Genomic DNA, 25,407 nt, shown 5'->3' with positions numbered 1-25,407 from the left:
TAGGTGCTTAATAAATACTTACAAAAGAATAAAAAAAGATTTGATGCACTTTATAGTATAAAGGCATGCTCTGCATATAAACAAATATATTGAGCAATAAAAAAAGATTAAATGTAAAACCAGAAACCAGAGTAGATCTTTAGGTGAAAAAAAATTGTAATTGTGAATTCAAGTTTCCGTAACTGGACTTCCTGTAGCCGTTTAAGTGTGTGTGTGTGTGTGTGTGTGTGTGTGTGTGTGTGTGTGTGTAAATGAAAGAGAGAGAGAGAGAGAGAGAGAGAGAGAGAGAGAGAGAGGAAAGGGAAGCAGACAGAGAGATCAATCTAATATACATAAACTATTTGGAAGAAGAAATTTCCCTGGCACTAAATTCTGGGAGGAATGTATCATGCTCCTCAATACACAAGATGGATCCATATATAAGAGATATTGAGTAATATCAAACAATTTTTTCTAAAACTTTACAGAAGATACAGAAATGCTGTTCATATGGTTGCTTCCTATGCTGATCTTAAATGAAAACCAGCAGTATGATATTAAATGATAACTGATTCTGCTCTACAAGAAACATGCACATTTAGTATGAGGGCACTTTCTATGGGACTTAGATGGGCCTCACATTTACTTTAGTTGCTTCTCAACTTTTCATTTTATTTACTAAAATATACTTACTTTTCTCATACTTGTTGTAGAATTCTCTGAATATTTCACTTGATATTGAAGTTGAAATGGTACCAAAGTTGGGCTGGACCATGAAACCTTTAAATTACCACTGTCTGTGATTTCCATATGCAAACCTAACGGTGGATCAGGCTTCACTTAAGAAAAAAAGAGAACACTTTTAAGTCAAGCAATTTTTATGATAATCACAAAATGAAATCATTAATTGAATTTTCAGCATACCCTGTTCTTTCAACGATTTAAAAGGTGACCCTATTCAAGAGCTAATTACATGACCAAAATATTAGGGCTACTCTTTGTACCTTATCATAGCAAGTTCATTTCCATCTCCTTAAGTGACAAAAACTATAAATCAGTAAATGATATTTTGATAAACATGAATTCCTGTTATTGAAAAAGTCTGTTTAACTTTATTTAACCTAGCATTTACCAAACTTATTTGAAGTCTTCCCCTACTACACCCACCCACTTGTTATTAGTGGATAAAAAGAAAGTATTTTGCAGAGCACTATTTGAAAAATGCATACAGATTTTGTATGCAAATATGCATGTGAATTAATGCAAATTTGCACACAAAATTCAGAAAATCACTTAATTTTGAAATACAATAATCCAGGTATACCTACCCAAATAACCCGCAGCATAAATATTTACATTTAATAAATACAGGATTAACAGGTCCTGGCTTGTCATCAAAAATGGGGATGGAGTTTCTCAGCCTGATGGGGTGTTTCTCCTGGCAAAAGATTTCTGAGTTCACATGTATATGCATGTGTTTATGCATGTATATACATTTGTGTATATAAATATGTGTCTATGTGTATAGATTTAAACATATAACAAAACTTTTAAACTATTTGTAGAAGCAATGTAATCATCTTATAATAAAGAATTGATTGGATAAATTTATGGTCCATCCCTATAAGGGAAATCTGTGCAGCCATTAAAAATCATATTTGAGAAGAATATTGAAAACGTTTAATATTGTTAGTTTTAAAAGTACGTTAAACATCTATACTTGGATTCTTGATTTTTGTTGAAATTAACAAATAAAAAACATGTATAAATATGTGTTAAAAATAGGAAAAATGCAAAAACGATAGAAAACAGATTATGCATTTTTCTTCATGCATCTGTATCAAGAAATTTAAGAGTTAATAGCAATTTCTGATGCACATGGTAATAATCATTACATTGAAATATTTACCGATTTGAATTTTATTTTCAAAAAATAAAATGGCACATAAATATTTTTCACATTCTATATTTTCAGAAATTTAGATATAGCTTTTCTCTTCTCCTTCAGTCAAAATTAATAAAGTTTTTGCTTTATGTGACATATTACAAATTTTAGTTACTTTAAAGAAGGGATAGCTAAACACTAAAGTCAATAAACAACAGATAAAATTCACTGAGTTCCAATGACCAAAAACAATACAAAAACAAAACAAAATCATAAAATGCAAACTACTGTACATTTCCTATCTATATACAAATATGCCTAATATTAGAAATCTAATACTAATTTTTCCCTGGACATCCTACATACACAGTCCCAGGTAGACTCCCATTTACCAACTAGCTTCTTTCAGAGCAATAATCCTCAAAAGAGTTACTCACTCACTCTGCTTTGCATCCCATTCCCTAATCAACCTACTCTGATCATGTCTTCCTCCTCACTGGTCCACAGAAACTGTTCTTATCAAGGTCACTACCCTTTGCCAAATCCAATGTCAATTGTCTGATTTATTTTACCTCACCTCTCAGCAGCATCCCACATAGCTGCTCATTGTGAGAAGAAAAAAAAAGCTTTAATACTTTTTCCACTTGGCTTCCAGACCACCACACTCTTTTATTTCTTATGTCTCTCTGATCATCACCTCAGTCTTTCTCTCACTGAACTCTACATGGGTGATCTATGCAATTACGTAAACGTATATATGCTAGGGACACCTAAATATTCGTCTCCTGTGAACTCTAGGCTCATGCATTCAACTGTCTACTCAAGTTTACTTGGGTTTCTAATCAGCATGTCAGAGATAATGTGTCACACACCTAATCCTCCCCAAAATTTCCCATCTCAGTATCTGGTACCACCATTCACTGGCATGTTGAGGTCCAAGCCTAAGTATTATCCTTGATTTCTCTCTGTCCATCATACTCCACACCCAATCAACTAGAAAGCGCCATCTTCCAAGTAGAGCCTATGTCTGATCATAATTTCACTTCTCCCCTGGTTAAGCCCTAAGCCAGCCGGACAATTCCAACAGCCTCCATTCTGGGCCCTCTACTTCCACTCTTCCAACTATCTTTCCCCCTTCTCCATCAATTTTTTCTTCACTTGCAGAATAAATATTAAATGTGTACAAATACACACACACACACACACGTGCACACATACACATGATCATATAACTCTCCTGGTTCAAAAACTTCCATTATATCTAGAATAAAAGCTAAACTCTGTAACTATGGCCTGTGATATGATCTGGACACAGATAACTCTGACCACATCTCCAAATACTCTCTTACTTCATTCACTGTAAACACAAGGGCCTTCTCTTGGTTCCTCCAACAACCAAGCTCAAGGGCATGGTGAGTGCTATTCTTCCTGCTTGCAGCACCTTTTACTCTGAATTTTTGCATGATTATCTCTTCTTCATTCAGCTCAAATGCTATATCTACTAAAAGAGGTTTTCTGTGACCTCCATAGTTGAAATAATAACCCCCACCCTTAACACTCTCCATCACACCACTTGTCTTATTTCCTTTATGGCACTTAGAATTTTTGGACTTTAGCATATATACCCAAATATAGGAAAAAAATTTCCCCAAAACTGTCCCTGAAGAAAGACAGAATTCTTTTAAAGATTTTATAAAGCCTATCATAGTACTTTCTCTTTATTTTTTTTTTTTAAAAAAAACAATTCAATATTGGTTCCAAATGCTTCTGAAAATCACCTGATAAGATTTTAAAGAGACGATAATGATCTTTTTGTATCCTTTTCTTCCTAAGGTTTAACTTCATGACTGAATTGCCTGGATGTCATTGTAATTATGTTGTGAAGATTATAAATTTACCCCAAGAGGACAAATTATTTCAAAGTCCTAATGTTAAAATATGATGTCATGTGCAAATTCAAAAAGTGCTATACCCCCAGTAACTTAGAAAGACATAAAGGAGAAATTGTGTGGAAAATTGTGTCAGATACCTGAAAACATGGCTCTAGCAATGTCAAAAGCAATGATGCAAAGATGCATATAATGAGTTTATATATAATTACTTCAGGAAATATAAGTGGAAAATAGTAAAAAAAAAAAACCTGTTAAATTATATACCATATGTAATATATAATTTAACATACGTACACAAAACTGAGTAAGTTAAATACTTTAAGTTAACATTTACCCATAGTAGTCACATTTGTAGTTATATATTCAAGTTGATCAAAAAAACTTGGATGAGTTTTGCACTAAAAATATGGGTGTTACCTATTATTTGAGTTTTTCTTGTGATCAGATTTGTATAGCATATTGCCCCTTGTTTACTTTTTTATCTCTGCCCACTATTATTTGTCCCTGCTCATTCGCCACTGTTTCCCCAGCAACTAAATCATGAGCCTCCAAGAAACATTTATTGAAGGAATAAATTCAGGCAAAAAAAAAAAAGCTTCTAATTTTTTCATAAATAGTTATCCGAAATGTGAAAAAGTGATAACCCAAAAATACATATCCATTAGAACAGACCCAGGATTTAAATAAACCAAACTGTTTATAAGACAGAATTTAAGTTGTAATTGCAGAGATAACGATTGCCTTGTTAAATCATTCCAGAAGCTGCTCATAACATACCCCATTTACCATCAGTACAGCATTGGACAAAGTGAGGTAAGGTAAGCTAGTGACAAATTTTGTAAGTAATCTTTAACCTGTTTGTATAACTGATGTTTAGATCTATGATCTTTCTTATGCACAACTTACCAATATTTATGGGCTGAACGGACATTAGAGGTGACTGAAAAACTACTCCACCATATGTGATTTTCAAATATATAAAAAGAGTATAGTTGAGTTTGGCTTTTGGCACAGGCACATGACATTCACAACATTCACGAACACTGCAGTTGCACTGAACAAGCTGAAAACTGCCTTTCTGGGGGACCAGAGGTGACTCTTCTAACACTTCAGGCCTATATGAAAAAAGAAGAGCTAAATATTAACATAGGAATAAAGGTACTAGATATATTTAAAATGTGGGAGACAAAAATTGAAATTGACATAAGCTATTCTGGACACCCAGCTTAAAAGGTATCTGGCAAAAAAGATACATTATATCAGGGAAACAAAGATAGGAGTTAAAGCAGGTTAGCCATCAGAAATAATATAAGCAAGAAGATAGTGAAGCAACAGGAAAGTACTAAAAAGAAATAAAAATCGCTGTCCTAAAACCCTATATCCAGAGAAAATATCTTTTAAAATAAACATGAAATGAAGGCTTTTTTCAGAGATACTAAAACTGAAAGAACTCATCACTATGAGACATGCATTATACAAAATGCTAGAGGAAGCCCTTCGGACAAAAAGAAAATGATAGCAGATGGAAGTCTATTTCCACATAAAGAAACGAAATTTATCTAAAACTAAATATTTATTTACTGTTTAAGGAAAAAATAATAAGCATGTAGCGTAGGATTCATAGCACAGGCGGAAGTAAAATGTATGATATTAGCACCGAGCTTGGGAAGGGGAGAGATATGTAAGTGTGCAGTGAAGTGGTGTAATATCACTTAGAGGTATAATATCAGGCTATAAACAGTTAAAGACCTACCTCATAAATTCTAGAACAACCACTAAAATAAAACAAAAAGTTTTAGCTAATAAACTGCAACAATCAAGTCAATGGACTATTAATGTAAAGATAGAAAAATAGATTACTGGAACAGAATACAGACTGACACCTATATGGACAACCAATTTTCTACAAAGGTTCAAAAGCAATTTTGTGGAAAAAGGGTAGATTCTTTAATAAATTGTGCTTGAACAATAGGATAGCTATATGCCAGGAAAAAAATACAACTGCCAATCTTTACCTCACACTAGATTCAAAAATTAATTCAGAATGGATCATCAATTTGAATTTAAAACTTAAAGCTATAAGATTTTTAGAAGAGAAATGGGGAAAAATTTTGTGACCTTGGGTTAGGTACAACACCAAAAGCATGATCTATAAAAGATAAAAGAACAAATTGATAAATTAGACTTTTATCATGATTAAAAACTTGTTTTTCAAATGATACCATGATATATAACAAAAAGATAAGCCATAGATTGATAGAATGTTTGCCAATAATCTATCTGATAAAGCACTTGTATCCAGAAAATATAAAGAATTCTCAAAACTCAATAACACTAAAATAAATAATCCAATTTAAAAAAATAGCCAAAGATTTCAAAAGTCACTTTGCCATAGAAGATATAAGAATGAAAATAAGCATGTGTGTGGCCAAGAAATGGAAACAACCTAAGTGCCCTTCTATAGATGATTGGATAAAGAAGATGTACATGTGTACAATGGAATATTACTCAGCCAAAAAAAGATGAAATTTGCAACAATATGGATGGATCTTCTTGAGAATATCATGCTAAGCAAAATAAGTCAGGCAGAAAAGTTGAGAACCATATGATTTCATTCATATGTGGGATATAAAACTGAAAGCAGCAAACAAGTGAGACAAATGAACAAAGCTCATACAATAGTTTAATGGTTCCCAGAGGGAAAGGGGGGATGTGGGAGGTAGAAAAGGGTAAAGGGGATCAAATATATGGTGGTGGAAGGAAATTTAACTTTTGGTAGTGAACACACAATGCAATGATGTATTATAGAATTTTACACTTGAAACCTATGTAATTTTATTAACCAATGTCACTTCCATAAATTTAATTTTTTAAAAAAGAAACCCAACATCATTAGTCATTCATGAAATGCAAATTAAAACCACAATAAGATACACTATCTACATATTAAATGGCTAAAATTAAAAAGGTTAATCATACCAAGTATTGAAAAAGGATGTGGAAGAATTGGAATTCTAATACAATGCTGATGGGAAAGTAAAATGATAGAGCCTGGGATAACAGTTTCTTAAGTTGTTAAACACATACCTACCACCTTCTACACCCAAGTTTTCATCCAAAAAATAAAAGCATATGTCCTTACAGAGATTCATATACAAACCAGTACAGAGAGTTATAGCACCTTTATTCGTAATATCCAAACACTGTAAACAATTCAAATGTCTATCAATAGATGAATGAGTGAACAAATTGAGGTATATCCATATAGTGGAATGCTACTCAGCAAGTAAAAGGAATGAACTACCAGGAGATACACACAACATGAATGAATCTCAAAATAATCATGCCATGTGAAAGCATGTATGTAAAATTCTAGAAAATACAAAGTAACCTGTGGTGACAGAAAGCAGATCAGACCTTTCCCGAGGACAGTGGGGTGGGGGGCTGGGGTGGTAGCGGCAGGATACAAGTAGAGGCAGAGGGTGAGACTATAAAGGGACAGGAAGAAATTTTGTGATTGATGATATACTCATTTTCTTGATTATGGTGGTAATTTTATGAGTGATTTCATATATCGAAATCTATCAAATTTATATCTTAAATATGTACAGTCTGTTGTGTATTAATTATTTCTCAATAAAGTTATTTACAGAAGAAAAAAAGAAAATCCAGGAAAAGAAATTTAAGCAATATTGTGTCAATCACTGTACCTACAACTGAATGAGTTAATCTTAAAAAATAATGGAAATTAGCTGGGTAAAGTTACCTAACTCGAGGCATGAAGAAAAATAGCATGCAACCAAGACACAGAGAGTTGTTATTCCTGTTTTATTAGTTTTGTTTTATTTTAACCTGCTCAGTCCCCTAAGTCTAAGCCGTACTGTAAATGAGAAGACTTTGGGGTGGGAGTTGAGGTTGGGGAAGGAGTATCATCAATGCCTCAACTTCCTATCTTGCTTGAGCTACCTCCATTCTGTCCATAAACTGCTACTGCCTTCTATCCAAACCACTCCATGCTTTTAAAAGAACTTAGGAATAGGGAGAGAGTATTAATATTTAGGCGTGATCACTGCCTTTAGAAATCTTGTAGTCCTTTGGGGAGAAAAAACTGTAAGTGATAAACATACTAATTAAAAATTCATTGTGTAGGAAGTGTTGTTTTAGAAATTGTGCTAACTAGCCTATATGTGAACATTCAGATATAAACACAACGTGAAATAAATGAACCCTAATCTTTCCACACACATCCCCTAGTACTAAATGTTTTGAATTACAATACATTTTTATAACTTATCATAGGCTTTAGTGTTAATTTAGTCCTCAAAAATCCATCAGGAAATGACATTTACAGACCTTTTTTTTTCTTTTTTTTTCCCAAACGCCTACAGCCCTGCTTAGCTTCTGAGATCAAACAAGATCGAGCACATTCAGGGTGGCATGGCTGTAGACTACAGACCTTTTAATGTGCAAAGCAGTCTGCTAAGCTCTGTGTAAGGGATAATATTGTTGTAAAAAGCATACTAGATGAATGCTGAGACTTAAAGTTAAGTTTTTCTGTTTGCTTATGAGCTATAAGACCATAGACATATTAGGGCATTTTGTGAGCATTGGTTTCCTTAATCAGGAAATCAGAGAAAATGCCTGCACCATCTTTCTCCACAAGGCTGTTGTGAATATCAAAGACAATTACATAAAAGTATTTTTCCCGTCACATATTTTTTTAATCAGAGGTAGAATAACTTAGCACTTTCCATTTTATCTAGATCTTTAAACAAAGCCAATAAAATGCAATTTCAAACAATATCATGCCTTGCCTCTTATGTGTTTTTCAAATATTAAAATAAAAGCTTTTATCAAAAGGATAGAAAAAATTGAATAAATTGTGGTATTTTTATGTCAGATGCTTTTACTGAAGAACTCTCAATTTTAAGGCAAAAATAGAACTGAACAGAAAAAAAGATATATTCTCCACAAATATTTTTTAAAGGATATGAAATTCTAGTGATATTATTTCTTTTTTAAACAAAAAAAAATATTTGCAATTACACTGTTTCAATTTAGATAGTCTTACCAATACTATCCTTTCTAAATGCAGTGGATAATTATAGAATAGTTCTGATTACCAATTCGATTAACACTTCACTGTTGTGTATTCTATTTAATCCATCTTCATTTTTTTATTTCAATATACACCAAGAAAATAAAATATATAGCATATATTCATAATAACTACATATAATGACTACATATAATATATATTACATAATTCATAAGTTGTTTTTTTAATGCATTTCCATTCAGAAATTTCCCAAACCACCACAACAGATAACCCCATGAAACTCTTAGAATCAATCTAAAACTTATTTTCAGATGTTCTAAGCAGGAGTCAGGAAACTATAGCCCACAAGCCATGTATACCTGTTTTGGTACAGCCTGTGAGCTGAGAATAGTTTCTTATACTTTCAAATGGTTTTTGAAAAGAAAACAAAAAAGGAAGAATGTTCTGTGATACATGGAAATTACATGAAATTCAAATTTTAGCATTCATAATTATACTCATGCTTATTCATTTACATATTAACTATGGCTACAAGGTTATGACAGAGAAAATATGGCCTGCAAAATCTAAAATATTTACTACCTGGCCCTGTAAGAAAAAATGTTTCAGTCTCAGCTATAGGCAAAAATATTTTGTACTCCCTACTGGTGGGTACTTGATGCACAAAAGACACAAAAATATAGAAACCACATTAAACATATCATCAAATTTCATTATATAATATATTTATGATATATATGAAACACCTTGAGGAGCATTATTTAATAGAATTTTTCAAACCACCTTAAGAGAGAACTAATATCACCTACTTTATTGTTAAGAAATTGAGGTTCAGTGAGAAGGTCGACCCGAAACTCATCTAAAGTCTTGCGCTTTCATGTTCAGTGCTCATTTCATTACATCCAAAATGCCTTATTATCACAAGATAAATTTCACTGTCATCACTGTCATTTTATTTAGGGGATTAATGAAAACAGGAGTGGCCACAACTAAAGAATCCTTTATCTGAGTCTTGTTACTATATCTATAAATCGGAACATTAGAAAATTATAGAATTATTTCAAATAATTTTTTCCTTGAGGAAAACATTAGATATTTCATATTTATGAGAGCAGAAGTTTTTCCAAGTTTGTGTGAAACCTGGAATACACCAGTCTTGTTACTTGCCAAAGTCAATACGAGGACTTCTTTTACCTTCTAAAAGACTTTTAAAAGTTTTAAATATTTATGAACATCAAATAATACTCTAAAAAATTGATGATTTTAAATTATAAGGATTAAAATGATCAAAATTTTAAAATAAGAGATACATTGGCTTAAGATAACCAAAACTTAAAAATTTCTGAAATTCTTGAAAAATTTTTATGCAGTAAAATATAATATGGCTTGCTGACACACACACACACACACACACACACACACACACACACACACACACTCAGTGCTGCTATTTATTTAATCTCTATATATGTGAGTAAACTTTACTTTAAAGTAAAAATAGTAAACAAAACATTTGTCAAATAAATTTTAAATTTGGCTTCTTCACAAATTTCACTATTTGGTCAATTTTTATATTCAGAAGTTAGAACTATATGTAGTTAGTATTGAAATTTCATTTTTGATACACACAGTGGTTTATTAAAAGCACATTTATCTTCTGATATTTGGTCAAATTACTTGTTCTCAGAAAATTTTCCTATGAATGTATTTAAACTTCTCTAAGCAGAGATTTATACTAAATTATTATAGGAATAACAACAAATGGGTGCCCAAGTTTCTGATTGTGACATAAACCAAGAGCAAAACGTAGTGGACAAACCAATTAACAGCAATTAGAAAATTTAGTATAGCTTTGTATATTATTTAATCAAGTCACTTATTTTAAATCTCAGACCGGTAATCCATATGTTACCCAAAATATCTACTTTGCCAATCCCAAATAATTTCAAAGACCAGTGTTCCAGACTAGTTTTATCATGAGAATTACCTGAAGCCTTGTTTTAAAATAGATTTCTAGACCTTCCATGAAGAATTCAGTAGGTCTGGGAATCTGTTTTTAATAAGTGTCATCAATCAGTGGTTCTCAAAGTCTAGTCCCCAAACCAGTAACATCACCATCTCCTGGAACTTGACAGAAATGCAAATTACCAGCTCCACCCCAGATCTCGAGAATCAGATCCAGGTGAGAAGTACTGACCTAGGTAAATTTTATCAAGGAGACAAGTTTAAGAGGCATTTTATAAAATACAACGTATTCTCAGATGTAATATACTACCACACAAATAGAAAACCAACAGACATGAGGGAAAGAAGAAAAAATGGGGAAAAAGAGGAATGAAGCGAAAACAAATGGACCTTAATGTAAATCAAGTTAACAATATAACCACATGGAGCAGAAGGGGAGGAAATCCTAATTAACTCTGGAACATAGTATTTTGACCATGTAACCTTTAGCTTTAACAAAAGACAAAATAAGTCTAAACAAACATTATACTCTAGTTAATATATTTGTTTTTCACAGTGGTATGGGTTAGCAATTTCAAAACCATGTGTATTCTAGGACTGAGCAAATAGGTGATATATTGGAGGAAAGAGAAGCCAGGTTTCTCACTTCTGAGGAAGGAGGAGAGGGGAGGGGAGGGGAGAGAACTGAGGAAAGAAGGAAGGAAAGAAAAGAAAAAAGGGAGGCTACAATAGATCCTGTGCTTTTGGACTAGAATGGGAGATATTAGTACGAACACATGCTTTTAATATATGTATATACAGAGAGATTTAGATATAAAGATTTATGTATATTACATATATACATCATACTTGTATGGCATATGTACATATGTTTAACTTGCTCTGTGGCTGAGAGGGCATGGAAATAATGCAACCCAAGTAATAACTAGCATCTAGCTCCCAGATGCTACTTTGCAAATATTATTCTTCAATAAAAAGGAATCAGGGCTCCTTGGACAAATTGCTGATTCCAGTGTTATAGCAGAAGTATAAAATCAACCTGCAACATCTTGCAGTGCTAGAAAATAAAAAAAGCCCTAAAAAAAAAAAAAAAAAAGATGGAGACACATCAAAAGGACAAAGGGTCCAGCCTGAACAATTTCTCACTGGCCAAATTTGATACAGTTTGAGAAGACAGCAACTGTATCTAGCCCATAAAATAAAATAAGAATCCATGAGCCCATTTTGATAGGAAGGAAGGAAGGAAGGAAGGAAGGAAGGAAGAAAGGAAGGAAGGAAGGGAGGAAGGATGGGAGGGAAGGAGGGAGGAAGGAATGGAGGGAGGGAGGGAAGGAGGGAGGGAAGGAGGGAGGGAGGGAAAGAAAGAGAAGGAAAGGAGGAAAGAAGGAAGGAGGGAAAGAGAATGAAAAGTGTACTTCTCACAGACCTTAGCACTGTGACCTGCACACACTAAATGCTTCTTGATTGAATAACACTATTCTTAAAATGTACCAATTAATATTGAGCACTTTTGTTTACTTTACAAGTAATGCATTTTCAGTCTCTAAAAATTTCAGTTGTTTATATCATCAATTTCTCTCCTCATCATATTCATGTTTTCCTTTATATCCTTGAACATGTGGAGATTAATTAATAATAACTGTCCCTGTCTGCAATTTCTAACATCTCTGTCATTTCTGGGATTGTTTCTATTGACTGATTTTCCTTTTTCTCCTGGTTATGGGTTACATTTATTTTCCTGTTCCTTCATATATGTAGTATCTTTTATTGGATGCCAGACATTGTGAATATTACATTTTTGAGTGCTAGATTGTATTGTTTTCCTTTGAAGAATGGTAAACTTTTTTCTGGTAGTCAGTTAAGTAACGGGCACCAGTTTGAGCCTTTTTAAGCTTCTTTTTTAAGTTCTTTTGGGGATAGTATAATATAGCCTTGACTCTAGGGCTAATTTGGCCCCACTTGTAAAGTATGGTTATTATGGGGTTTCCACTGAATGTTTTTGATATTTAACAAGGTCTCTCCAATCTGCTTGTTGGAGACTTTTATTCCTGGCCCTGTATGACTTCTGGGAATTGTTTAGCTTACAGCTCCTGTTAATTGTTCTCTTCCTAGAAGTTTTTCTTACCCAACATCATACATAGATTGGTATTCAGCCAGAGTCCAGGAAATGCCCTTAATAATTTCTGTGTACTTCACTGCTTCAATTACTCTGCCCCAGGCATTCAAGCCCCCTTATACTCTCTGAACCTTTATCTATATCTCCTTGATTCAGCAATATTTCTGGCATCTGCTTGAGTTCCCCAACCTTGTGCCATGTTTTGGAAATCACCTCTAGTCCTGAAAGCCTGAGTAACGGAGGACTCATTTTATTCTTTCCATCAGGAATCGCATCTCTGTTCTGTCATTGCCCAATATCTGAAAATAGATGCTTCCTACATTGTATCAAGTTTTCCAATTGTTTACGACAAAAGAGCAGTCTCAGACCTTATTATTCCCCCATGGCCGGAAGTCACTTTTGTTGACTTTTTATATTAACTTCTGAAGATATGATGTATTCACACAGTCTAAAACTTAATTTTCTTTAAAAAGAGAGTAGTAAAATGGGGTGGTTACTTGATGAAAACGTGTGATCAAGGAAATCTACGTTTTAAATGGGAGTTATTATGGAATGTCTATCAGCTGAGAGAAAATCTTAAGGATGCAGGAAAGAAAAAGGATCATTACAAGAACAGTCTGAGTAGGCAACAGGGGATGAGACAACACCCATGAGAAAGAGTTCACTTTAGACTGGAACACAAAGACTTCATCCAAACTAAAGAAGAAAAGGAAACTGCATGGCATTGACACAAGCAGACTGGTAGATTTTGGTGAGAAAAGTAAGCATAAGAAGACCTCCCCCAGCTCCTTTTCTCTTGGTGAAAATCAAAAGCAAGGTCATCAGCAGTTCTCTCTGGCTCTCTCTAAAGGAAGCTCACTGCAATGTTGTAAGATGCCCTATAAGGAAATCCGCATGGCAAGGAACTGAAGGAGGCCTCTGGTTGTTGCCAAGAGGAACAGACATCCTCAGTCTGATGACCTATGAGGAACAGAAGCCCAGGAACTTAGCTTGGAAACAGATTCTCCTGAAGTTGAACCTTGAAATAACTACAGACCTAGCTGACATCTTCATTGCAACCTTGTGCCAGACCTTGAGACAGATGTCCCCAGCTAAGCTGCACCTGGATTCCTGACCCACAGAAACTGAGAGGTGATAAATGTTTGTTGTTTTAAGCCACTAAACACTGTGTAATTTATTATATACCATAAATAACCAAGGCACATATTGGTACCTGGAAGTGGGATGCTGCCATAATAAATACCTGAATATGTGAAAGTGGCTTCGGAACCAGACAATGGACAGAGGCTAGAAGGATTTAGAGACGCACGATAGAGAAAGCCTAAATTGCCTTGAACAGATTGTTAGTAGAATCTGGATTTTAAGGACACTGCCAATGAGGGAACAAAAGGAAGTGAGGAACATGTTATTAGAAACTGGAGGAAAGGGGATCTTTCTTATGTAGTGGCAGAAAGCTAATTAACACATCCACAGTTACTGGACAGCATAGACTGTGCCTACTGAAGTGGGTGATCTACTTCAAAAGATTTCCCTGCAGGTGTAGAAGTTGTTTTTTGGTTTCTTCTTGCTGCAAAAAGAGAGACATACCTTAAGGAAAGGGCTATTAAATAAAGGAACCAGGACTTAAGAGCTGTGAAATGCCCAGCCTTTCAAATGGCAAAGGATGTTAAAATTTAAAAATGGCTTCTACCACCTTTTGCCTGCCAATACTTGGTGTAAAGAAGCATCCTTCATCTCCACTTTATACAACTTTGGATGCTACTACCAAAGGTACTGCCACTGAAGTGAACATGAGTGATTGGGCCTTGTGACATCAGGAGGCAAGGTTATTTGGGGAAAATATGCCCAGGTTACCAACAATCCTGAAAATGATGGATGTATATATAAATGCAGTCTTACTGGTCTGACAGGTGTTTCATACAAGAAACTCCTTATAATTATTGAAGACTACACACCAATCAGGAAAACACCTTTACTATGATGTTTCTGAGTACTTCCAAACAGGTTACATGTCTGTCATCATTAAGAGAACTATTTATTTTATTGTAAAGAACATTAAAATGGCCCAGCTGTACAAAAAAGAAAAGAAAAAGGCTTCTAAGCCAAGATCAAAGAGAAAGCAGAGAAGAGCTTATCTCTAAGAGCTCTGTGGGCTTTTATCTAATGGAGTGAACTTCAATAAGATACACGGGAGGCCGTGTGATCTTGGAGAATTACAGCAGAAACACTGATAGCTTATACTTAAAGGATACAAAATGAAACAAAGCCATTGGACTCCCCAAATTGCACTGACCAGAAGTATGTTGAGAAAACTATTCAGCTGCAGAGATGTGCACCCTTTCATGACAAAGGGAGCGTGATGCAGAGGGCAGAACCAGGTGCCCAGAGGGAAAAGCCAAGAAACATGGAGAATTATTCCTGAGGTTGAGGTAATAGAAAAAGTAAGCCTAACATGAGAGAGAGCGGGAGAGGTGGCCAAAGAGTGGGATTCTAGAAACTGAGATTATAGAAACATGCTATCGGTAATGACAACAAGGTCTAGAGTATGTCCATGAGCATGGGTGAACTAGGTAGAGTGAAAAGAAAAAAAAAGAATAGTGAAAATAAACATTCAAGAAATTGATCATCCATGCAGATATTGAAATCACCAAGAATGTTGATAAGAGACAAAGTAAACTACCAGTTAGGCATTACCAGTTACAAAAATCCAGACTCCCTAGATGACCCTGGCTTATTCATCCGCATTGATTTCTCATCATTCCCCACCTTCCCAACCCATTCACACAACTTTTCAAGTCCTCAAATGTCTGTATGTGACTACAGGCCTTTGCAAATGCTCTTTACTCTATCTGGCTCATCGTTCTGTGCCCCTCATAATCTAGGCAGATACTTCTAGTATATGATCCACAAGCCCCTGTGTTTATTATATCACAGTATTTTCAAACTCTGTTGTTCTGTTCTTTGTCTTTACCATGAGATCCAGGAGGGCAAGGGCTGAGTCTCAGTCATTTACCATTGTTCCCCATACTCGACTCAGTGCCTGGTATACACAGTAGGCACCTCATGAAGGAAAACGAGGATTTCTTTCTTAGGTCTAAGATGAAATGTCTAAAGCAGTTCCAAAACAGTGCATTTCTATGGTCTCTCCTTTGGGTCCTCTGACAAACAATATCAGAGCCCAAATAATGCTTCCTTTTAAGGGACATATTTATAGGGCTTTAAATCCCTTATAAACATTAGAGCTTAGCTCCTTTTAAAAAATATAATTATTTACAAATGAAAGCATTTGATCAATTTCTCTTGGGAATTTCCTAATGTCCAGAGAAGGTGATTTTGATTAAAAACTTTTCTATAGCAACCACCATTATAGATTTCTCGCCCCTGGAGGTCTCATTAGTTATACTGGCCAGCTCTTCATCCTCATCTGGACTCTTATTCAAATTACTGGGAGACATATTGCCCAAAGATATGCACAAAAATAGAATTCAAGGCAGAAATAGCATGTGACAATTGGTAAAATATACGTGTTAACCAAATTAACCAAATCATACCAAGGATAGAAAAATTAATGTGAGGGTGGGGGGAAGAGACTATTTCTCAAATTGCATGCACTTATGACAGGTTTTCCTGTAATAATATTCTTAGAAACCCAAGTTCAAAAATAAAAACAGGTCAAAAGAATCTGCTAAATTCATCATATTAAACAAGTTCAAAAATCTAGTTAATTTATTATAATTTTCTCATTTTTCTGGGTCCTACCATTTAGGTGAATAGACTAATGAATACTCAGCTGACTAAAGTTAAAAGTTTTGTTCCGCTGTGGCTAAGGCACTGTGCCATTCTGTAATGCTCTGATATAGTCATATAGCATACCTTTTTCAGAAAGTGCAGACTTCAAGACATAACTACAGTCTATACACAATAAAACTGAAATCCTTAACAAATGGTCATAGAGCTTTAAAATTGAACAGATTGCCCTAGCCTGCTGATAATATTTGAAATTCCCTCAAATAGGCATCCATTGAGTTTTTGATCACCATCCAAACTATTTAGATCATGGCAGGAATGTACTACATTGCAAAGGAATTCGTTTCTCTGAGCTAAAATCTATTTCATTCAATAAAGCAGGAAACTTTCTGCCCCAAACTTCAAATATTTCTTCATCTACCACAGTAATTCCTTTTTTCTCTCAATAGAAGTTGAGGTGAACTTCCGTTTAAGACCAGTTTAAGACCAACCCTCTATCTGTGCTCTTTTTCTGGAACTTGCCTATTCAACTATCCCCTCTCTAACACATATCTTCAATAGGTCCTCGTCTATCACATTTTCAACTATTCTCTCCATACTGGGTCATTTTCCATAGACTAGAACCAAGCTCATTCTTCCCCATCCTTTAAATGTCCACCCTTGACCCTGCATTACCTGGATTCCTCTACCTTCCCTGCTTTACAACCTCAGCTAAGCTTTCTGGACCTCTAGAGATTTATAATTCAGTCACTTCTGGTTGTAGGCATTTATCTAGGTTTCCTGGCTACCCAGCATTTGAATAGGAAATCTATCATTTTGTAATGCTGAAACACTGGCAGCTAGGGCACATCGCACCAATCAGATACTCCCACTTGGGATGCTGGCCTTAATGAGAATTGCACAAAGAAGCAGGGAGTAGCAGGGGCTTCTAGATTCATCAGTGGTGGCATCTATTGATGAGCCTTCAGATGTGGAAATTATGATCACAGAGACATTCAATGTCCAGATGTTACAGCAATAGCACCCTATCTGGGCTACCACCAGGGTTCAACATAAGTTATAAATATTAACTACAGCCTGTTAATGAGTACAAAAATGAAGATGATGTCAGTTAAGTACATTTTCTTCCTTTTTTTGTATATATCAACTGTATTTTGTATATGTAATATACAAAATATTTGCATATATTAACATGTTTTTATTTGTATATATTAACTAATTTCCTCTCAATCGCCTCCTCTTTATTAATTTCCTTAAGAATTCTTGGTGGCATTAATTTTACAATTTAGTATTTAGTTTCTAGAATACTCTTTCAGGTGTGGCTATGTGCCAACTGTAAGGAACTATATTAATATTGGCCAGATCAGTATCGGAAATGTTGCCCAGAAGTGGATACAATGACAACTGGTACATAGCATCTCCTCATTTTGGTATCTCCTTTTGTTCAAAGTATAGTTGCATCTTATTAAGTAAAAGCATGAAGCTATAGGGAAGTCATAGCTCAAGTATGTGTAAAAGGTATGTATGGATGCTAAGTAGCCGACAGGGTGAATTATGCTGGTGATTAAGTTCTTGTCCCTCACCTTTGAGAGACGTGCTGCTACTGGAACTCTGCAAACCTCCTGAATTCCTGTTAAATTCTACCTATAAGGGGCACTAGAAGACTATGAGGCTGATGGAGGAACAAGGGAGTTGATCCTAAATGTTTGTTTGATGAGCCTTCAGATGTGGAAATTATGTTTGATGGAGGAACAAGGGAGTTGATCCTAAATGTTTGTTTTGTTTTGTTTTTGCTTTTATATTAGTTTCAGGCGTACAGCATAGTGGTCAAACATTTATATAATTTACGAAGTTATCCCCCTGATTACTCTAGTACTGACTTGGCCTTATACATAGCCATTACAGTATTAGATTCTAAATGTTTTGCTTCCTATTCATCACTGTAGCAAAGGCTCTTCTCCTGGATAGCTATAGTTGGTTGCAGTACCCAGGGTCTTTTTGGTTTTCTTCCCACATTCTCAGAACCAAACACAGTATGCCTCCTCAGATCCCACAACCCAAGGCCTCTGGCATCCCCTCCTCAAATACATACATTCCAGCTCTGCAGAGTTGCTCCATCAAGTACCTGAAAAACCAGTACCAACTCTCCAGAAGTCACCTCTTCAGGATCCTCCCTCAAGCTTCCCTTTGTCCTGGCTCTCTTTCCACTCTCTGAACCAGCTCTGGCCAGTCTCCATTACTTCCACATTGTCAAATTAATAGATATTATTCAGACCTTATTATACCTTTCTGTTCTAACAAAATTAACCACTCACTAGGCCCACCTTTAGACAATATTATTTTTTTATCAACAATTTTTGGCTCATTAATATATTTCTGGAGGGTAAACTGACAAAATGTTTTAGAACGCATTTTAGCAATATTGATTCAACAAAAAATTTTTAAGCATTTGTGGGAATATTTCCTATGAGTTAATATTTAGAGTTAGGAATGCTATTAAGCATATTAAGTGTTGTGTGTGTACATTTAGTAAATGGTAGAACTAGGTAGTCTGACTCTAAAGTTTCCAGCTAATGCTGACCTACTTCTTAATACCACCTGCCCACGTATTTTAGCTCTTATTCATCCCTAAAGATACAACTCAGCTACCTTCTTCCTTAGGAAAACTTTGCACCTCTCTTCTCTTTCCATCTCTACTAGATATCCCCATCTAAGGCTTCCTCGCCAATCTTGTGCTCCCATAGCTTCATATGCCTACCAAATACATATCAGTAACCACTAAAACTGCAACTCTGTACATACCTGTCCCAGCCACTACCCTGTGAGCATTTCAAGGGCAGAAATCAAAACTATTATTTTTTTGACGGTTTAAAATTTCTTTTTAAATTGTTTTTATTATGGTAAAATAGACATAACAAAATTTATTGTTTTCAGTGTATAGTTCAGTGACTTTAAATACATTCACATCGTTGGGTACTCACCATTCAACTTCAGAACTTTTTTCATCTTCTCAGAATGAAACTCTGTACACGTTTAAGAATTTCCCATTAGCCCTACCCCTAGTCCCTGGCAACCACCATTCTGCTTTCTGTCTCTATTCATCTTTATACGGAAAGTTTCTAGCACATCATCTCATAATGGTATGATCTAACTAACTGAAGGAGGTGAGTATCTTTCTCCTTAAGCATCAGATAAAAGAACAAATGAGAAAGAATTTTAAAGAGTTAAAATTCACATAGAAATGGTATACATTAACACTGGAGTTATTAAAAAACTTGAATGTTGTACTAGTTGTTAGAATTATAATTGTATGGCTATTTGAAACCACCATCTTGGCTCTCTATCCAGTACAAATAAATATTAAGCATCTATATTTTTAAGATAATAAAAAATCAAATATGAGGAAAAAAATCTACCTGAAAGAGAAATAGAAAACAAATTTTCCCCTCCTCACTCAAATATCTAAGACCCCTGAATTGAGTTCACATTTTTTTGGAATATATGCCCAGTCATATTTGTAATGTCTTGCTACCTGAAGCAACAGGAGGAGAAAAGAGGAAATCTAATGGAAAAGAAGATTGTATAAATATATATATATACACACATATATACATATATTTATACAATCTTCTTTTTTATATATATACATATATATATACATATATATACATATATATGTATAAACGACCTCCTAGAAATTTACAGAGATATCAAAGGAAACGTAAGGATAAGAGAGGTTTCACAACACACTTCTGTATATGAAAGTTCTTGCATTAAAAAAAATATGTCATAGAAATGCCCAAATTAATTTATTTGGTACTTACAGAACATATAAAAGATGGACCTTAAGGTCATAATTCTTGACAGAATTCTTAAATAATGATTCCATGTAACAGATGAATAATTTCAAGTCCTCTTTCATCCAGCACTGTATGTTCCAGTTTGCCCCTGAATTAAAAATAAGCTACATTAAATCTAAAAAACATTCTGAACAACTCAGTGAAAGAGAAGAGCTAAATTAAATTTACCAGTGTTCTGATATAACTTCCATTGCCCATTCTAATAGAAAAAAACAGGTTCTACCTAGTGGTATGTGTTTGCCCAAGTCATTCAGTCCCTTTGGCCTTCAGTTTCCTTTTTTGTACAGTATGAGAATGTGATTCAATTATTGCTTCTCAAACTTTTTTATCCTGAACCACTTAAGCAGGACAAATCTTCAAAACTCATGCAGCTCAGTTCTTGCTCATTTTTCAAGAAAAAAGAGAATATTAAATATCAAAGAATAAGCAGATTTGGAGCAGTATTTATATGTCTACTTGAACAATAAAGGCACTATTAGAAATATGATGTATGTCTTAAATTCTTATTATTGTAATTTTACACGGCTCTAAATATAACTGATAAAAGTTTATTTTACTGCACACTGAAAAACTGACCTGATAACAAGAGATAAACTATTGGTGATTTGTAATTTAGAAAGCTAAGAATAGCAACAACTGAAAAGCATGAGTAACCTCAGACAAGACTAAAACTATCTTAAGGCAACACTAACATATTTCTCCAAACCTGAAGGATTTCTAGCTAGGAAGGCTTTTGCAGCACTCTGGAGCACTATGAAGTAAACAGCCTACTTGGCAGAATAATAAATGAAAATCCTCAGTAACCACCACTTAAACTAGTAATTTTAGTTATAAAAACTTAAACTCACTTAGAAGTAACTAGTTATTAACCTTTATTAAGGGAGTGCTACAGGCATCTAGTGGTAGAAGCCAGGGATGCTGCTAAATATCCTACAATGCACAGAACCATCCTCTCCCCCCACAACCAAGAATTATCTAGCCCAAAATGTCAATAGTGCTGAGGTTGAGAAATTCTGATTAACCCTACATAGGAGTGCTATATAATGTGTGCCTTTATTCTCCTACCATGGGTCTCTTTATATTGCCAAGTCAATTGAGTCTGCTCTATTAGCTCTTCCAGAAGGCTTGGAAATAATTTTGGTGTTTAGATTGAAGATTCAGCATTATTAACTACACTAGTTACATTCAGTATGCATTATATTTAAACAACAGAAACCCCTGATTTAAAGTATATATTGGTTACACAGTGATTCTTTGCTTGAACAAATATTATTCACAAATGCTTTAAAATTTAACTAATTTAGCAGTGGAATACTTTAAATATTTTATCTAGTTAAAAAATAAGGTGTGCTTTTTCTATTTTAAAGCAAGTTTAGAAGACCACAAGAAATGTATTTATAGGTAAAAAGAGTTCTTTTATTACATTTTTATTTTATTTTGGGAGATATAAAATAATTTGGGTCTTATTCATTTGGTCACATGAATGATATAAAATAATTTTATGTGTTAAGAATCCCATCCATAAGATATGTCTTTTATACAGGTTTCAGAGAACGAAAACTTGTTCAATACAGTTAAATAACAGCTAAATCTTGGAACATTAAAATACCTACCTATTTGTTGAAAAACTAAAGAATTTACTGTTGAAACAAATGCCTTCTCGTCAATGTTGTCTGCATGTACAGAGCAGTTTTTATCTTGTTCACTCCAAAAGCAACAAGGGAAAGTTGTTTTGAATGATAAGTTAGAAAAGTAGGTACCACTTGAATTAAATTTAGCTTCGACAACTGCCTCATAATGTCCATTCAAATTTGAAGTATTCTTTGAGATTCCAGCAGGCAAGAGGAAGTCATATGTTGTATTTGGTGGCATGCAAAACAATTTAAATCTCCAGGGAGTAATTGGATATGCCAAGTTAAACGCCGTTATCACATAAATAAATTCTGTTAGGACATTCAAAAGACACATAAAAAAACGATTTATCATTTTGACCAAAACATAAATAAGAAGTACCTAAGATTAAACCATGCAGCGCTCAGTAGTAATTATTTAACTTTTCAAGTGTTCGCTCAGCGCCTAATGCACAGCTTTGCACTTCCACTGTACACCGCATTGTACTTGAGAGGGTGTGTTTATTTATAGAGATAACTTCACTCTCTAGCATCTCTTTTTGGACATTTATGTTTCCTTTTCCTCATGAATCTAAGATATTTATGTTGTTATGAAAGGAAATTATAGCTAAATATTTCAATTGCCTTTTCTAAAAAAATATTCTAATGAACTCTAGCACAAATTAGAAATATCTGGATGTGCAATTACATAAACAAATATTAAAGTGCTGTTTTAATATTTCTTACAGAGAACAATATCAAAATGTTAACAATACTTTCACTGAGAACTTTTAGAAAGGGTTTGTTTTCAAAGTCAGGACAGCTGGATGATCTCCTGACTCTGCTCATAATCCTCCAGATATATGACATCACATAAGACATGCCCTTAATACACTCTTAAAGAATTGATGAAGCGACACACTTCTTACAGGAGACTTCTATTGCCGATTAAAGATAATTATCATGTTTTAGACATATAAAAATTAAGAACAATTACATAATCCTGTGCAAAAAATCCTCAAAAGTGATACTTGTTTTTTAATAACTAATTGTTTGAAAACAAAATAAATAATTATCTCTTTGACAAGTTATCCAAATAATCCAACAGTTGTATTACTTCCTATATAAACTAGTAGAGAATCAAAATTCTGAGAATTTTGTATGGGTTTATATGGAATAAATATTTGAAAGATTAAGGTTAATATAAAATTATAAGAAAATAAAAAAAATTTTAATCAATTCACAACTTTAAATTATAAAAATAATACGTGTAAAATATTTAAATAATATATAAGTAATGACCATTAACAGTTTGGTTTCTAAACCTTTCTATAATATAAATTAAGATAAATAAGTATCCTATGCAAAAATTAAGGCAAAAAATGATTAACATGGCTGATATTATTTTGACCACAGTGATAACAATTAGCTACCATAACATCACCAGAAGTAAATCTTCATTGCAATTGTGTTCCTTTGTAGTTAAGTCTTTCTAACACATTTCCAAAATCAGACTATCTCAATGAAAAGAGAAAAAGTTATTTCTTCAGTTTTACAAAACCATGAATATGTTATGATACTAATTAAAAGTATTATATTTTCTAGCTGCACATGGAAGATTCAGTTGGCTGAACTAAAATTAACTTAAATTTCTCAAAGAAGTATTTGAAATTTAAAATGTAATAATGAACACGATCGACATGGCAACTATTGAATCAGTTTAATTAAAAGATGATTCTATTCTGTTTACATTCCTTTGCAAATAATATTTCTTTCCCTCCAAATGAACCCTAAACAGTAAGGAGTCCAGAATTTGCATCTGAAAACATGTTATCATGGTAACAATATCCCAGGAACTTTTCTGATTCATAAAACTAATCGAACCACAAACCACTTGGACAGCTAATGTGAACATTTAAGTAGAGCCTAATAAAAATTAAGTAATGTAACAGAGAATGCTTGTTATTACTTTTTGATAGTGGCAGAGGTTTTGTTTTGTTTTATTTTAAAATGGTAGCATTAGAGTTATGCTGGGTATTTTCTGTAAATATAGAGATGGCTAAAACAAGAATGAACAGTATATACAATAAGGAAGACTTGTAGAGAAGCTAATAAGAGCACCGTTAGAGTCATGTAGCCAAGGAGATGCTCAGAACTAGTTGAACACACAAGTAATGTTTACTAGAAAAAAAAAAAGGTTTTTATTAAAGATAGCCTTACTTTAATTTCAAAAACTTGAAACAATCGAAATTAGATGATTTCTTTTTTAATCAAAATAAAACTAGAATGCCATAAACAAGTATGAATAGTACGCTCAAAAGTCATCAGTAATGTATGACTAATTTCAAAGAGAAACTTGCTATGGTTCAGGGCAGTTAAAATCACAAGATATTAAAAGAACATCTGTAAGCTTTCTCTCGAGAATATTCCTACAAGAGAAAGACTAGTATACATTTAATTCTGAAAGTATTCTGGTGTTGTTCAAGATGGAAATTTCCAATAATTTTATAACAATAATCCTTTATAACATGATATTTGTTATTGTTTACCGGAGTTATAATGAAAAATAGCATTTCAAGTGGCATCTGCCTTCCATATGGGAATAAACCCATCATTTTGTGTCACAGTCATTTATTTTAATTATTACCAAGTAAATTGTGCCTTGATACACAGAATTAAGTTTCCACTATCATCTTTTAACAGAGTGAAATGCTAGATTTCTGTGACACCATCTTGTTCAAGCCTGCATTGTTTCCATGGCCTTCAGGCTAATAGTTCCTGCTTTGTTTTGCATATAAACATACTAATTATTAGAGGAATTCTGCTTGCAGCTTGAGTTTTACAAAAACAGCTCTTTCCACTTTCCCTTCCCTTGATTTAAAAAAAAAAAAAAATTCCTAACTCAACTTTCTTAAGATGAATTTGAAGATTAGACTTCCCTTCTCAGTGGGTGCCTTCTCTTATCAATAAAACTTTCTTTACTCCAAACTCTCACCTTTTGAGTTTTGGCCTTTCAAAGCATGGGACACATAGACTTTGGACTGATAACAATCTGATGTATATACATTTGTAATTTAATAATGCTATGTTTGCTAAATAAAATTAAAACATTTAAGTATCATTGTATCTTGTTTCTAAGTATGTATAAGGGTGTTAATGTGTATATATAAATTATATGCACTGTAAAAGAAAACAAAATTAAAAAGCAAATGATGGGCAGAGAGAAAAATTTGCAAAACATCATAAATTGTTAGGGTCCCTGATGGTTAACCTTATGAGTTAACTTGTGGAGGC

At 33.8% G+C, this 25,407-nt stretch overlaps 1 protein-coding gene across 1 annotated transcript in view; it reads right to left on the bottom strand.

Moving 5' to 3' along the window:
• The window catches only part of LEPR (leptin receptor), a 94,971-nt gene that overhangs the window by 36,202 nt on the left and 33,362 nt on the right, over window positions 1-25,407 (bottom strand). Inside the window, exons 4-7 of the mRNA XM_011369583.2 lie at window positions 22,117-22,446; window positions 20,468-20,591; window positions 4,663-4,871; window positions 673-818 (exon numbers count right to left, since the gene is read on the bottom strand). Coding sequence (XP_011367885.1) covers window positions 673-818; window positions 4,663-4,871; window positions 20,468-20,591; window positions 22,117-22,446 — 809 coding nt within the window. The remainder of the gene's footprint in view (window positions 1-672; window positions 819-4,662; window positions 4,872-20,467; window positions 20,592-22,116; window positions 22,447-25,407) is intronic.

This window comes from Pteropus vampyrus, unplaced genomic scaffold, assembly GCF_000151845.1.
Source record: "Pteropus vampyrus isolate Shadow unplaced genomic scaffold, Pvam_2.0 Scaffold151, whole genome shotgun sequence".
NCBI lineage: Eukaryota > Metazoa > Chordata > Mammalia > Chiroptera > Pteropodidae > Pteropus > Pteropus vampyrus.
The sequence above is the reverse complement of the archived record's forward strand: the minus strand, read 5'-3'. Positions and strand labels throughout refer to the sequence as shown.